This window comes from Balearica regulorum, chromosome 1, assembly GCF_011004875.1.
Source record: "Balearica regulorum gibbericeps isolate bBalReg1 chromosome 1, bBalReg1.pri, whole genome shotgun sequence".
Lineage (NCBI taxonomy): Eukaryota > Metazoa > Chordata > Aves > Gruiformes > Gruidae > Balearica > Balearica regulorum.
Window position 1 is genome coordinate 80,421,653 of NC_046184.1, and position 13,500 is coordinate 80,435,152.

At 43.4% G+C, this 13,500-nt stretch overlaps 1 protein-coding gene across 7 annotated transcripts in view; it reads right to left on the minus strand.

The window, feature by feature from the left end:
- LOC104640762 (potassium voltage-gated channel subfamily KQT member 1) overlaps window positions 1–13,500 on the minus strand; it is a 537,282-nt gene that overhangs the window by 106,784 nt on the left and 416,998 nt on the right. The window contains exon 17 of one of the 7 annotated variants that reach the window (XM_075761063.1): window positions 259–1,705. The exons of the other annotated variants lie outside the window; for them this stretch is intronic. Coding sequence (XP_075617178.1) covers window positions 1,631–1,705 — 75 coding nt within the window. The 3' untranslated portion in view covers window positions 259–1,630. Of the gene's footprint in view, window positions 1–258; window positions 1,706–13,500 lie in introns of those variants that run through there. 7 annotated transcript variants of the gene reach the window in all.

The following is a 13,500-nucleotide window of genomic DNA, read 5'->3' on the forward strand; positions in this document are numbered from 1 at the left end:
AGAAAGCAAAATTATTAGATCAAATCCTTTAGAGATTGGGTGAAACTTCTGTTACCCAAACACAGGTATGACTTGGTGAGTTTTCTGAAGCAAACCTATACTTAAGTAGTGTGAGACACTGAACTAGAACATTAGTACTCTAAAGTGACTTTCAAGTATTTATTTTTAGGGAGAGGACAATCCAGGGGTAGAGGAGATCACCTTCATGAAAATGTAGTGGATAACACACCTCAAGCATGAGCTAAACCAAACTTGATCAACCACAAAATCCACTTTTATTCTTGTCAGTCTGAATGGTATTTTAAAATTTTATCTATTGCATGCAAATACATATAATGTACACACACACAAACATATCTGTACAGATTTGAGCATAACACTAGATAGCACATGTGTGTGCATGTGTAACAGCTTCCAAATAAAGAGAACAAGTGTCTGCTGATGTTAGCACATTGACCTGGATATGAAATAATTATGATACAGCTAAAGCAGTAAAGGAGCAATTTCTTCAAAGCAAATTTACTCAACAGCTAGAAAACCGAATACACAACATTGAACAAACTGAAAACAGTCTCAACCTTTGTTGCATACCAACCACCATGACAATATTTGGAACCCACTTGTGAAGCATGCACAAGGACTGGCATAATTTCTTGGTTTTACTGCATAGGGTTTCAAAAAAAGGGACCTTCAGACCTATGCACCTGAAGGACACTATACACAGTAAAATAAAAAAAAAGGAAACTACTCAGAAATACTTCTTTGCCTTCAACCCTAACAACACTTCTTTGGGGATGTAAACATCCAATAATACTGAAGAGCAGCTAGGCTAACCCAAATACAATACCCAGAAATCTTTTTCTAGTCTGTTATTTTATAATTTATCAAAATGTTTAAAAGCTGCTTCACTTGACTATTAAAAAAATATTATTAAATGGAAGAAAGAATCTTCAGAAGGCTTTGAGCTTTAATGCGTTTCACAGAACACCCAGTCAGAGAGGACTGAAGGTGCAAAAATCCTGCCAAGGGCTCAGTGAATGGACAAAGTGTTGGAGGTGATGTGTGTTTTCAGAAGACATTAGACACTATAATTTCAAAATTAGGATGGGACACTCCCCCCTTTTCAATCTGAAGGCCAAGTGTTAAAGCATATGGGCACACTGTGCTGAACAGACTGCATCCTTAAATTCTTATTCAGGTAAGATGTTCAAGGGATGAAATTAATGGGAAAGGGCAGATGCTCAGCTTGGGCTCCTTGAGGTCATATATTAAACCTGAAAGTTTCCTGTTAGTACACATGCTTCTCTTCTTTAAATGCTAAATACTAGCCTATGTGTATCACAGTAAATGAGTATATATTCTGACTTGCACACATTTCAGAGTTCTTATGCATTTTGCATAAAACGAGGACATGAGTCCAAAACCAGGAGTCCGCTCTTTGATACCGACAATATTAGCTAAAAGTTGATGGAGCTATACTCATTTTAATGCTGATACAGCAGGGTAATCAGACACTTTAGAGAGGAATGTGCTCAGACCCATATTCTGTATTCGAAATTTTGGAAGACTGGTAAGGAAGGAGCAAAGCCAAAATCTAGATGTGAGTTTGGCAAATGGTACAAATCCCAGCTCAAACCACTCTGGAGCTTTGGACACTCAGGTTCTGCTTCCAAATCTGCTGCTGGGCCTTGAGCATATCTTGAATCTGGGGTGGATAAATAAATCACGAAGAGATTAATTTTTTTAACTTCCTTTATATGGAGTGAGATTGTTTTTATATTCAGTCATTCTTGATAGCTGCCTTGCAGACAGGATTTACAGCTGTCTGTTTCTTGGAAACTCCTTTGGCTGGCCATCGCACTTGCTGTTTTCTATCTAGCCAGCAGGGAATGCTGGTGTATGGAAGTAACTCTTCCTCTCCCTGTCATACACAGAAATGCCTCTTCCTCAGTTAGGAAAGCACAGAAAACATTCCCTGCACAATCTGGAATTTATTTTTTTCTGGAACAGCAGCGTTCAAATGAAATGCCAAAATAGTTTTCAAGTGCACCTTAGTCTACTCTGCTTTGCTAGGTTTTCTAGCGGCCTGAAAGTAGGATATCCTGTTTTACAGAATGCTACTAATGCATCAGCCAAGATGGATCTTCATGCTGCAGTTGCAGAAAACCTAGCTTGTCTCCAGGCTGGAAGAAACACTGGTCTTTAAGTTGCCAGCCTATATTCTTAAACATGTAAATGGTCCAAAGATCTCTCAGAGCTTGACATGATATGACATAGCAAAGGTATTTACATTCCATGATTATTTTCCCTTGTCAGACCCAGTGAGGATAACATACAGATGTACTTTAAGACCTTCAGTATTCTCAAAAGAGAAAGTCCTTTTGGCAGGCATCCTTACTTTTTCAATAAACAGAAGGTTTTTCTAGCTTTTAATTTATAGCAGTGAAAGTTAGTATCTTTTCCATTCTGTAGTTGATGACACTGAAAGCTGGAAGCTAATAGTATCACAAAAAAACCCCCAAAACCTAAAGCCTTGTTTCCAAAACCTGTATGCATTTTTTATACTTATTGAGTCAGAGGATATTTGGGAGCATGTTCTCCAAAGTAACTGAGCTCCAAGATAAATTTTCATGGGGACTCAAAAACCCACAACCCCAAGAAAAAAAGTTGCTCCTCGCTTATTGCGCCCCTCCAAAGAACCACATGGAAATGTCTGCCAAAGGAGAGAGGAAAGAAGGACAATACTGTGTTTGGGCTGCAGTTGCAAACCTGGTGGGAGTGAAAGGAGGCAGTGCAGCTGTGGCAGCAAAATGCCCAAGTTTTATCTGACTTGACTTCCCAGATCATAAATCTGCTGATCTTGAGGGGCATCCTCATTCTTTGACAACCATTCACAAGCCTCTGGCAAGCAGGGATGTAGTTTGACAGCTTGGCAAGGAGCGCAGTGTGGCAGAGTTTCTGCCACCCTGGGGTTTTGTGCCTCTGCCTCAGCTATGGGTACGCCAAATGCCCAAGGAAAAGTGAACCAAATGAGTGGTCAGGGTCTCAAATCCCGTGTGAGAGGTGAAATATCATGAGACAGGCGATGTGGCTGCTACACAGGGCCACGTAACAGGGGAGGCGCCAGGTTGTGCGCCATCAGGGAGGAGGTGATGCAGCCAGAAGGAGAAGGCACATTGTCTCCTGAGCCTGGGGTCCCACCAGGTGTCAGGCACCCCCGCTGTAATGCCACAGGGCCACTGTCCCTAGCTAATATATGTACATATGTATACACACCTATACAAACCATATACTAGTTTTAGCCAGTGACTGAATTGCCATAGAGGCCAACCTTCAGCCTCATACAGAAGACACTGATTGGGACAGAGAGCTATTGTACAGATCAGCACATGGGTAGAATTACACCTATCCACCTATCCCTAGGGGAACATAAGAAAAATGTCAATTGCATGAGAGTTTTGACTTGTATCTAACAGGTTAAGCTCAGATAGGTGAAGAAGGTACTGCCCCTCCCTGCTCTTCTCTTTGAATCTGTCACTGCTTGTGGTAGGAAAGGCAGATCCACACCTCAACTGTCATGGTTTAAGCAACTGAAGAACCTCTGAGTTTAACCCACCAACATTTGTGAATCAACAAGATATGCATGAACCTACCCAGGTCTGAACATCTGATGCTGTGGCCTGACTCTTACATTGCTGAGTGGGAAAGGAGTTGCTTTAAAGGAACCATTTCAGCTGAACCTCAGCAAGTTTGCAGATGACACCAAAATGGGAGGAATGGCTGATACGCCAGAGGGTTCTGCTGCCAGCCAAAGGGACCTGGACAGGCTGGAGAAACAGTCTGGCAGGAACCTTGTGAAAGGGAAGTGGAGAGAGTCCTGCACCTGGGGAGGAACAGCCCCATGCACCAGTATATGCTGGGGGCTGCACAGCTGGAAAGCAGCTTTGCAGAAAAGGACCTGGGGGTCCTGATGGACAACACGATGAACGTGAGCCAACAGTGTGCCTGGGCCGCTAAGAAGACCAATGGTGTCCTGGGCTGCATTAGGAGGAGTGTTGCCAGCAGGTTGAAGGAGGGGATCCTTTCCCTCCTTCAGCTGGGCTTCCCAGTACAAGAAAGCCATAAACATGCTAGAGGCAGTCCAGCAAAGGGCCATTAGAATGATGAAGGGAGCATCTCTGCAATGAGGAAAGGCTGAGAGAGCTGGAACTGTTTAGCCTGGAGAAGAGAAGGCTCGGGGTGGATCTTATCAATGTATATAAACACCTGAAGGAAGGATGTAAAGAGGACAGAACCAGGCTCTTTTCAGAGGTGCCCAGTGACAGGACCTGGCAACGGGCGCAACCTGAAACAGAGGACAGTCCATCTGAATATCCATCTGAAAACACTTTTCTACTGTGAGGGTGACCAAGCGCTGACCCAGAGAGGTGGTGGAGACTCCCTTCTTGTAAATATTCACAAGCCATCTGGACATGGTCCTGAGCAACTGTCTCAAGGTGGCTCTGCTTCAGTAGGGGGATGGATCAGATGACCTCCAGAGGTCCCTGCCAACCTCAGCCATTTTGTGATTCTGCAATCCTGTATTATAGCGCTGCATCACATATTTTGAAAACTGTATTCTGGGCATTCTTCTACTGAAGCACTGACCCTTGCGATTCAGCATGCTCCAAATATACCATAGCTGAATGAAATGCCATGAAAAATGCTCTCTAGTGCCACTCACAAGCTGACAACATGTAGGAATATTTCAGGCTAGTGTTGAGTGACAGGTGGCAGTTGTTGCTTAAGAGGAGGACCTTTCTCTCTCTCCATAGACAAGGGAAGCAGACCCATGCTGAACATCCTACCTTCTCCACTGCTGATGACCAGATAACAGATGAAGTATAAAGATCAGCTGCTGATGACAAAATATGAAGACCAAGTGCAAGGTCCTGCACCTGGGTTGGGGCAATCCCTAAAATCAGTACAGACTAGGTGATGAATTGGTTGAAAGCAGCCCCATAGAGAAGGACTTGAGAATATTGGTGTATGTAAAATTGGGTAAGAGCCGACAATGTGTGCATAAGAAGAAGTGTGGCCAGCAGGTTGAGGAAAAAGATTCTTTCCCTCTACTCCGCTCTGGTGAGACCTCACCTGCATCCAGCTCTGGGGTCCCAGTCCAAAAAACACATGGAGCTGTTGGAGCGAGTCCAGAGGAGGGCCATGAAGATGATCAGGGGGCTGGAGCACCTCTCCTATGAAGACAGGCTGAGAGAGTTGGGGTTGTTCAGTCTGGAGAAGAGAAGGCTCCAGGCAGACCTTATAGCAGCCTTCCAGTACTTAAAGGGGTTTACAGGAAAGCTGGAGAGGGACTGTTTATCAAGGCATGCAGTGATAGGACAAGGGGTAATGGGTTTAAACTGAAAGAGGGTAGATTTAGACTGGACATAAGGAAGAATTTTTTTTCTTTTTTTGGTGGGGTGGTGAGGCACTGGAAGAGGTTGCCCAGAGAAGTTGTGGATCACAGAGTCACAGAATGGTAGAGGTTGGAAGGACCTCTGGAGATCGTCTAGTCCAACCCCTCTGCTAAAGCAGGATCACCTACAGCAGGTTGTACAGGATTGTGTCCAGGCAGGTTTTGAATATCTCCAGAGAAGGATACTCCACAGCCTCTCTGGGCAGCCTGTTCCAGTGCTCTGTCACCCTCAGAGTAAAGAAGTTTTTCCTCATGTTCAGATGGAACTTCCTGTGTTCCAGTTTGTGCCTGTTGCCTCTTGTCCTGTCACTGGGCACCACTGAAAAGAGTCTGGCCCCATCCTCTAGACATCTGCGCATTAGATATTTGTAAGCATTGATTAGATCCCCTCTCAATTTTCTCTTCTCCAGACTAAACAGACCCAGCTCACGCGTATGAAAGATGTTCTCCTAAACATCTTTGTAGCCTTTTGGATGTCCCATCATGCGAAGTGTTCAAGGTAAGGTCGGACAGGGCTTTGGGCAACCTGGTCAAGTGAAAGATGTCCCTGCCCATGGTGGGGGGGGTAGGACTACATGATCTTTAAAGGTCCCTTCGGACGCCAACCATTCTGTGATTCTCTGTATCCATGATATCAAAAGTTTTACTTCAATACCAAATAGCCATAGCATTGATAATTCAACCAGTTTCACTATTAGCTAAGCACCCTGCTGTTAGTTTCAGGGTTGGCTCTGCTTTTTCCTGAAACTCCTCGCATTATCTGGGAAGGAAGCCAAACAGCTTTGAAAGATCAGTTCGTGACAAGACAGAGCTATTTATCAGCTTCATAACACAGGGCACCAGGATACACACTGTCCTGATGTTTCATTCCCTGCACTGTTTCCTCTCTGAGCCTCCATGCTGAGTCCTCCCTGGGACTTCTGGAGCACCTTCCCTGCCACAGCCATGGGGGACCAACTTTCCTACATGCACGCTACCTTCCTCTCTTTTCGCAGACTGCCCACCAACAATGGCAGATCTGTAAGTGATAGATAGGAAGGTTTCACAGGAGCTAAGGCTAGACTTGCTCTTGCCACAGAGAAGCTCCTGAATCAAAAGGAATAAATATGGGTGGATTGTTTTGGGGGGGGTTTTTTGTGCTTTTTTTTGGGGGGGGGGTTATGTTCTCTCTCTGAATAGGCCATATTTGCCCAGTCAAGCAATGACCCAGAAAGAATAATGATTGCTACTGCATATTGCTGTTTTTAAACATTAAGCTCCTGTCCTGATGGAGACAGCTAGGCAGAGATAAGGCTGAAGAGCAGTTCCTGTGGAACTTCAATCTTAATTTTTATAATAGGACACTGTGGAAAGCAGTGTTATTTTGAGAGACCTAGTTTATCTGGGAAATTTCAGCTTGCAGCTGAAATATTACTTTCATGATCCATACGCATGGATTTTTATGAACAGTTCTTAAAGTATACTTTTTGCTTCCAAGCCAGTGTTTGGTGACATTTAAAATTATAATAGCAGCATTACAAAGAATAACCTGGTCCAAGAACCCTTTAGAGCCATGAGCACGCATAGCAGATGTGTAGCATCTGCACATAGCAATAGCTCTTCCATTCACCAGGGCATGCAGGCTTTGCACAAAATCTCACGGACAAAGCTGCTTGGGGGCATAGCCACCACATTAGTTGGGGTACTTGGGCTGCTCTTCAGCTATTTCATGTCCTCACTGAGCAGACAGCAGTCATTTTCCATGCCTGTGGAGACAGATCCTCTCAAAGATCACAGGCCTGCCTGGTGCAGCTAAAACTTTGCAGCAACTTTGCACCCTAACACTTCCCCGCCCTCAGAAAAATGTACTTTATGCAGCAGTAGAGCATTGCTCAGCTCAGACCCCAGTGCCTGTCTCTCAGTAGGAAACACCTGAAAAGTTCAGTATCTTTTATGCCAGGTAATCAGCCTACAGTATGATCTGCACACATCCATCAGGACCATGGCCGAGTGCCCCGTGTAGAGCTTCCAACAGACAGACTCCCCCTATATCTTTTTTCTCTTTCCTTTCTTTTCTCTTTGTTTACTTTCCAGAAATTGTCTGAAGTGTTTCCAGCATGACTTTATGCAGCTTCAGTTCTGATCTGACTTTTTCTTTTTTTTTTTTTTTTTTTTTACATTTTTTTCATGGGCAGCCTCACTTGAACCTCCTGGCAGCTTAGCAGCTAAGTCTGCTGACTTGCAGCATCCCCGGGCGGTTGATTCAGTCAACCTCCCTCTGTGGGTCTCTTCAAAGAGCTCCAGCTCAGAGCTGCAGCAGACTGGCAGCTTGCTCTGCTTTTAAATACATAACTGAACCAACTGAATGTCAGCGCAGGAGAGCTGGTAGGGTAGTGAGTGAAGGACTGGGGAGTGGTGAAAGGCAGGGGAGAAGGGTCTTGAAAGATATCCCAGTAAAATCCATAGATATATCACAGGGAGCGACCCAAGGTTGGGAGTGCAATCTGCAAGGTATTGAGATTTTATGAATTTTATAATGAAATAGAGGAACTTTGAAATTTTCTTTTGCGTTCACCTGAAATGTGTAATTTTGCTTTGGGATGCTTATCCCTTTAAAGGCCCCCCTCCCTTGTTTTTAATGAAATATGTCTTGATTTTTTTTTTTAAAGGTAATCTTGGAGTAAAAGAGAATTTCATTCAGGATTGATGAAACACGTCAGCTTTCCATAAGCAATACATTTCCATTCTTTAAAATGTTGAATTGTTTTGTCTTGATATTTTCAAAAACCCTTCCCTCATTACTTTTGCTGGGACAGATTCCTAAATTTAAGTGGATTCATGAACAGTTTTAATTTCTCCAAAATTCTATTTGTGGTTGGATTTACTATCCATCGAACACAGAAGCTGTATGGTGCCAACAGACCTTGTGTAGAAGAGCAGTCTCATGGCTAAGCCATCACCCTGGGACTCAGAAGACCTAGGTACAGCTTCTGACTCTGCCAACTGACTTCATGTTGGCCTTTTCCCAAGGCCAAATTTTTAAAGGTATTTTGGCAGTTTTTGTTGTCTTGGTTGTTTTGGGGGTTTTGTTTTTCGGGTTTTTTGGGGCTTTTTTTTGTTTGTTTGTTTGTTTGTTTGTTTGTTTTAAAAAAAGGTGCCAAAACAAGCTAGGCATCTAATACACACACTGACATAATTTCCTAATAACTACAGCTAGTGAAAACCTTGGGATGACGTAGGATGATAGAGCTTCCCTTGTGCTTCTTTTCTGTGTTGTGCAACACTATGTTCATGGTGCAAAACTACACAAACAGGTCACCCAGGGGAGCTGCCGGACTCTGGATCTGGCACCTAGATCAATAAAAGGCAATTCTAACTGGTTCCCAATCAGCTCATTACAATTACTTGCTACATGGCAAACTGGTAACCCAGCACACTAATTAAGATGCTGGCAGAGAAAAAACATTGAGCTGCAGAAAGTATTACATAATTCAGAAACGTTTGGGGGAAATGAATCCAAGCCAGAGCTAAGGAAAGGCCAAAACACTGCAGCGACATTTCTGTGAGCCTCCCTGTGTTGGGACCTGCTTGGGAGACCACTGGCAATCTTCATTCCAGCCAAATTCTCCTTGTTTTCCCTGAGATACTGTATTCCTGGGTCACCCTGTAGCACAAACAATGAACCCATAGGAACAATTACTTATATCCAGATAGTTCTGTGATCGTCTTTTTATACCCTAAAAATTAAAGATTGGGGCTGCTCTGAGGGAAGGAGCTTTTGCTGTCACCATACTGATGGGGAAGATGAGGACAGCGTCAGGAGAGACATTTGTCCAGGATTGCACTCAGCAGCAGTACATGGAAAAGACTGTCACAAGATACTAAAATGAATTTTCTCTCTTTTCTGACCTTGCAGTTTGGGTCTTGGTGATATACCATGCCTTCATAATAGGCTTTAGGCTCCTCAGACCAGGAACTGCCCTGTTGGTATGCTCCATTGCAATCAGAGATACGACCGCAGGTACAGACACATCCAAGCTATCCTAAAGCTGCCCCACTCGCCGCTGCAAGTGGAGTGGCAGCGGCACAGAGTCCGGGGAGCACTAACTACAAAGGCAGGAGGCACTGAGTGTTGGACAAGGTCACTAATTTAGCTTAAAATTAGCTCAGATGCTGCAATAACATCTCTATATTACACCTTAGATATAACTGCATGCACTTTAGTGACTCCCTGTGTTGTTTAAAGCACTATATGCATATATATTAATATATACATACACTACTTTATATACAGATTACATGTATTCATTGTCCAAAGTGATAGCCTGACTTTTGCATTGGTATTGAGCCTCCTTTGCAGTTCCTAGGAGTTACAAATTAAAGGATGTGAAGAGTTGATTAATATGGCTGAGGTCTGCACAGCTGGACTTTTCAGAACTGACAAAATGTATACTCTCTTCATCCAAAACTCCCTTGTTGAATCACTTACACTTGCTTATGAATTATCTTCATTGTTAAGAACTCTTAATAACTTTTTTGTTCAATGATAGTAACCAAGACACTAAAAGTCCCATTTACATATTTGTAAATGAAATCACATCTTTCTTAAAGCAAGAACCTGAATGTGAATCTTCCACACCTCAGGAAGGTGCTGCACCAGTTTCTCCCTCCCCTGGCTCAAGGCTCGTTCTGGGGCAGGGAGGAACACAGGGATGCCTGTGCCATCTCTGCCGGGGCAGATCTTGCTCTCTAGAGCAGAAATCCTTCCCTACACTTGTTGAAATCTTCCCCATTAAAGTTGCTGTGACAAATTCCAATAAAAGAGCATGTTTGTGGTAAGTCAGTGTTTTGTCAAGCAAAGCATCTTTTGCTGAAAAATTCTCCAGCTGCTCCCGCCTCGTCACTGCCCAGCCCTACAGTGCTCTGGCTCTGTGGAGGTTGGGGCATGTGGGATGCAGGGAATTTGCTCCTCTGCACCAGCTGCAACCGCAGCCTGAGGGCTACTGTAGGGGCACACGCAGTTGCATCCTTCTCCAGCACAGAATGGGGCATTTTTCAGCAGAGAAGCTTATAGAGGTGCAACTCCCTCCATAATACCCCTGCCCTCACCGACTTCTTTTCTCTTCACCATGCTTTACAAGCAGCAAGGTAATGGCATTGCCTATATAAAACACTAAGCTCCCAACCGCCAGGAAAAAACCTTAAGATATGAATTTATAAGTGGGGTTTCCTATAAAGCATTTAAGAGGAGGTCCTTGGAGGATATAACCTGTGTATACACAGGAGTGCTAGGGTGCTTGAGACGAGAGGGAGCTCATAAAATAAATGCCTTCATGACCAGTCCCTACAAAATTGCCATCCATAAGAAACCATTCTGGGTCAGGCACTTGTACAGACACTTGTTGTCTTTGCTGACTTTGCATCTCTTTCACTAGTTCTGTAAATAAGGAGATCAATTCAGTTTTCGAGCAGTCAGTTCTCACTGAAAATTCTCACAAACTCTCCTCCCATAAAATGAAGATCACAAATGAAACAACTCTACTCCGACAGAGGAGAGGACCACACTATCTTACAAAATGCATTTTTTAAGTGCAAAAAGAATTGAGAGAAAAGGCTAAGTCGAAATAAAGAACTCTGAATGCTAAGGAGTCATCTGCATGTTAACAATAAAAATAAGTACTGCCCATTTTGGAAATGGGAGGTGCAAGCCTGAGGGTTGTTTGTGCATTAACTTGTCATAGTGGCTTTACAAGTGTGTGCCTGCCTGTTTATTCATGGATGCAGCAAGAACGGTGTGTTTTCCATGGTAAAGTCCATACTGCAAGTAAGAAATACAGCTCACAGATAAGTAGTATTGCATGGAGACAAAACACCCATCAAAAAACTGTGGGAACTTTGGTGTCTTTATAAAACATGTTTTGATGGGGAAAGACATGTATAACAACAAAGCCATCTCACTGGTAACAGTATTTAACATTTCTCCTAATTCCATTAACACTTTAATTCTCACAGGAAGAAAGGCTGGCAAAGTTCATTTGGTTTTAATTAGAGGGATGAAGTAATAGGTGACTAGGGTTTGCAAATCAGTCAAGTTGCTTTAAGGAACTGGTTTACAAATTTTTTTTTCTTATGATTTTTTCTCTTAAAAATAAATAATTTTTTTTTTAAAAAAATCTATTTAAGATATTTTCCCAAGCTTAAATGAGGCTTGTGGTAAGTATTAGAGATTAAAGTGGAAATTCAGGTGTACTAGACATAATAATTTTTAAATTGTTTCTTCCTGTCTCAAGTTTACCTTCAGACTTTATGAGCTCTTTCGAATGCATGTCTTCAGTGCCTATTACCACAATATGCTCTTCTTAAATACAGCCCTGTTAAACTGACAGGGAAGACAGGCGGTCACCCATTTCTTGATTTTCCTTAGTGCAGTTTTTCACACTGTGTGAGCTGAGAACTGGGTTTCAGGAGGAGAGAAAAGTGTTTGTTTTGCTATATGGGACCTATTCGCCTGAGCCAAAAAAAAAAAAAAAAAGCCAGAAGAAATTTGGATTCATTGCAATGGTCACAAAGGCGGCCATAAAGTGATTTTTACTAGAGTTCAACTCTTGGTCAATGAGATTCATGTTTGCATATATATCACTGAGCCGTGGGGGTCCTGCAGCAGGTGTTCTGTGGGGAAAGGCTCGGCACCACAATGGCACCTGTGCCCATAAAGTCATCACCTACCGCCCGAGACGGGCGCAGAAGCGCCGCGGGTCGCAGAGCCTCTCTTGTTCCGGCACTGCTGCGCGGTCAGGGGTTGGGCTCCTTCGAGGGGCGAGCCGCTTGGGAAGGATTAATGGCAGAATTACTCTCTCCCCTTCTTGGGGCAACAACTGCCAGCGATGCGCTTCTCTCCTCACCCCCGCCAGCCCCGCTTGGAGACAATAGGCAGATTTGGCTGCAGCTGGCTGGCGAGCTGACATAAAACTGAACACCTGTGGACCAAATATGCACAGCTGCAGCGTGCCAGGGCTGAGCTATCTATTGTGCAAGCTACGCACGTGCCGCCTGCGAGCACCTGTGAAATGACGCAAGTTCAAAGACGGGGGTGAGGGAAAGAGAGGTTCTACCAGAACCCAGTTATCTGTTTTTACTCAAGTCTTTTCTGCAGCAGAGGGCATTTCTTAGAGCTGCGCGATGTATGGATGAACCACTTGGAGCACTAATCAGACTATAGAATTAAATGTCTGCTGAGGACGCACTTGGCCCTAGTTTGCAGCATTGTTGCATTCGGTTTTTGTGTTATCTCTGTGATTCACAGAGAGTGATTCACGAGAACAATACATTCATGTAATGGCCGATGCTATCGCTGAATAGATACAGAAAATACCTAGGGAATCATTGAGTTGCTTCTTTGTGAATTACTTTCTGTACTGTGCTCTGAATATGTAAAATAACATATTATTAGCCGCAGCAAGTGAGTGTAATGCAGAATCTTATGGGCAGATATTTCACGGAGCTGCTTTTGTTTATGACTCATATAGATCTATTTAGACCATGCTTCCTACCCAAGGTTACACTAGCTTTAGCAAATTAAGAAGTAGCCTTTTCCAAATTTGAAATACTAAATTGTTATAATTTGTTAGCATGGATAGGGGATGACTACTTTACTGAAATTTCTTTGAAACTGCTCTAAAAAAACACCACTATCCTGAAATCCCCCTCTGATATTTCAGCTTGGGCAGAATGTTGGAGGATGAGCTCTTGAATTAAGAAATGAGGCTAGCACCAGTTGCATGGTGAAAATTTAATACCAGCATATTTGTATCCCTAATAATGACCTCTTCATTAGATGTGTGGTCCAACCTGACTGGCTAAGCACTTTAGCCTCAGAGCTTCTTTTAATTGTAGGTGAAGGCCTCTTCAGAAACTCCTTCACCCACGTTACCAGGTGAACCAAGATATTTGCACATATGTCTGATTGATTGCCTCTAGAGACATGCTCGGTGTTCCCAGTTCTTCCGAAGAGTCCTTAGGAAAGAGGACAGTCAAAACAGGTCATCACCTCCAGAACAGGTTATTCT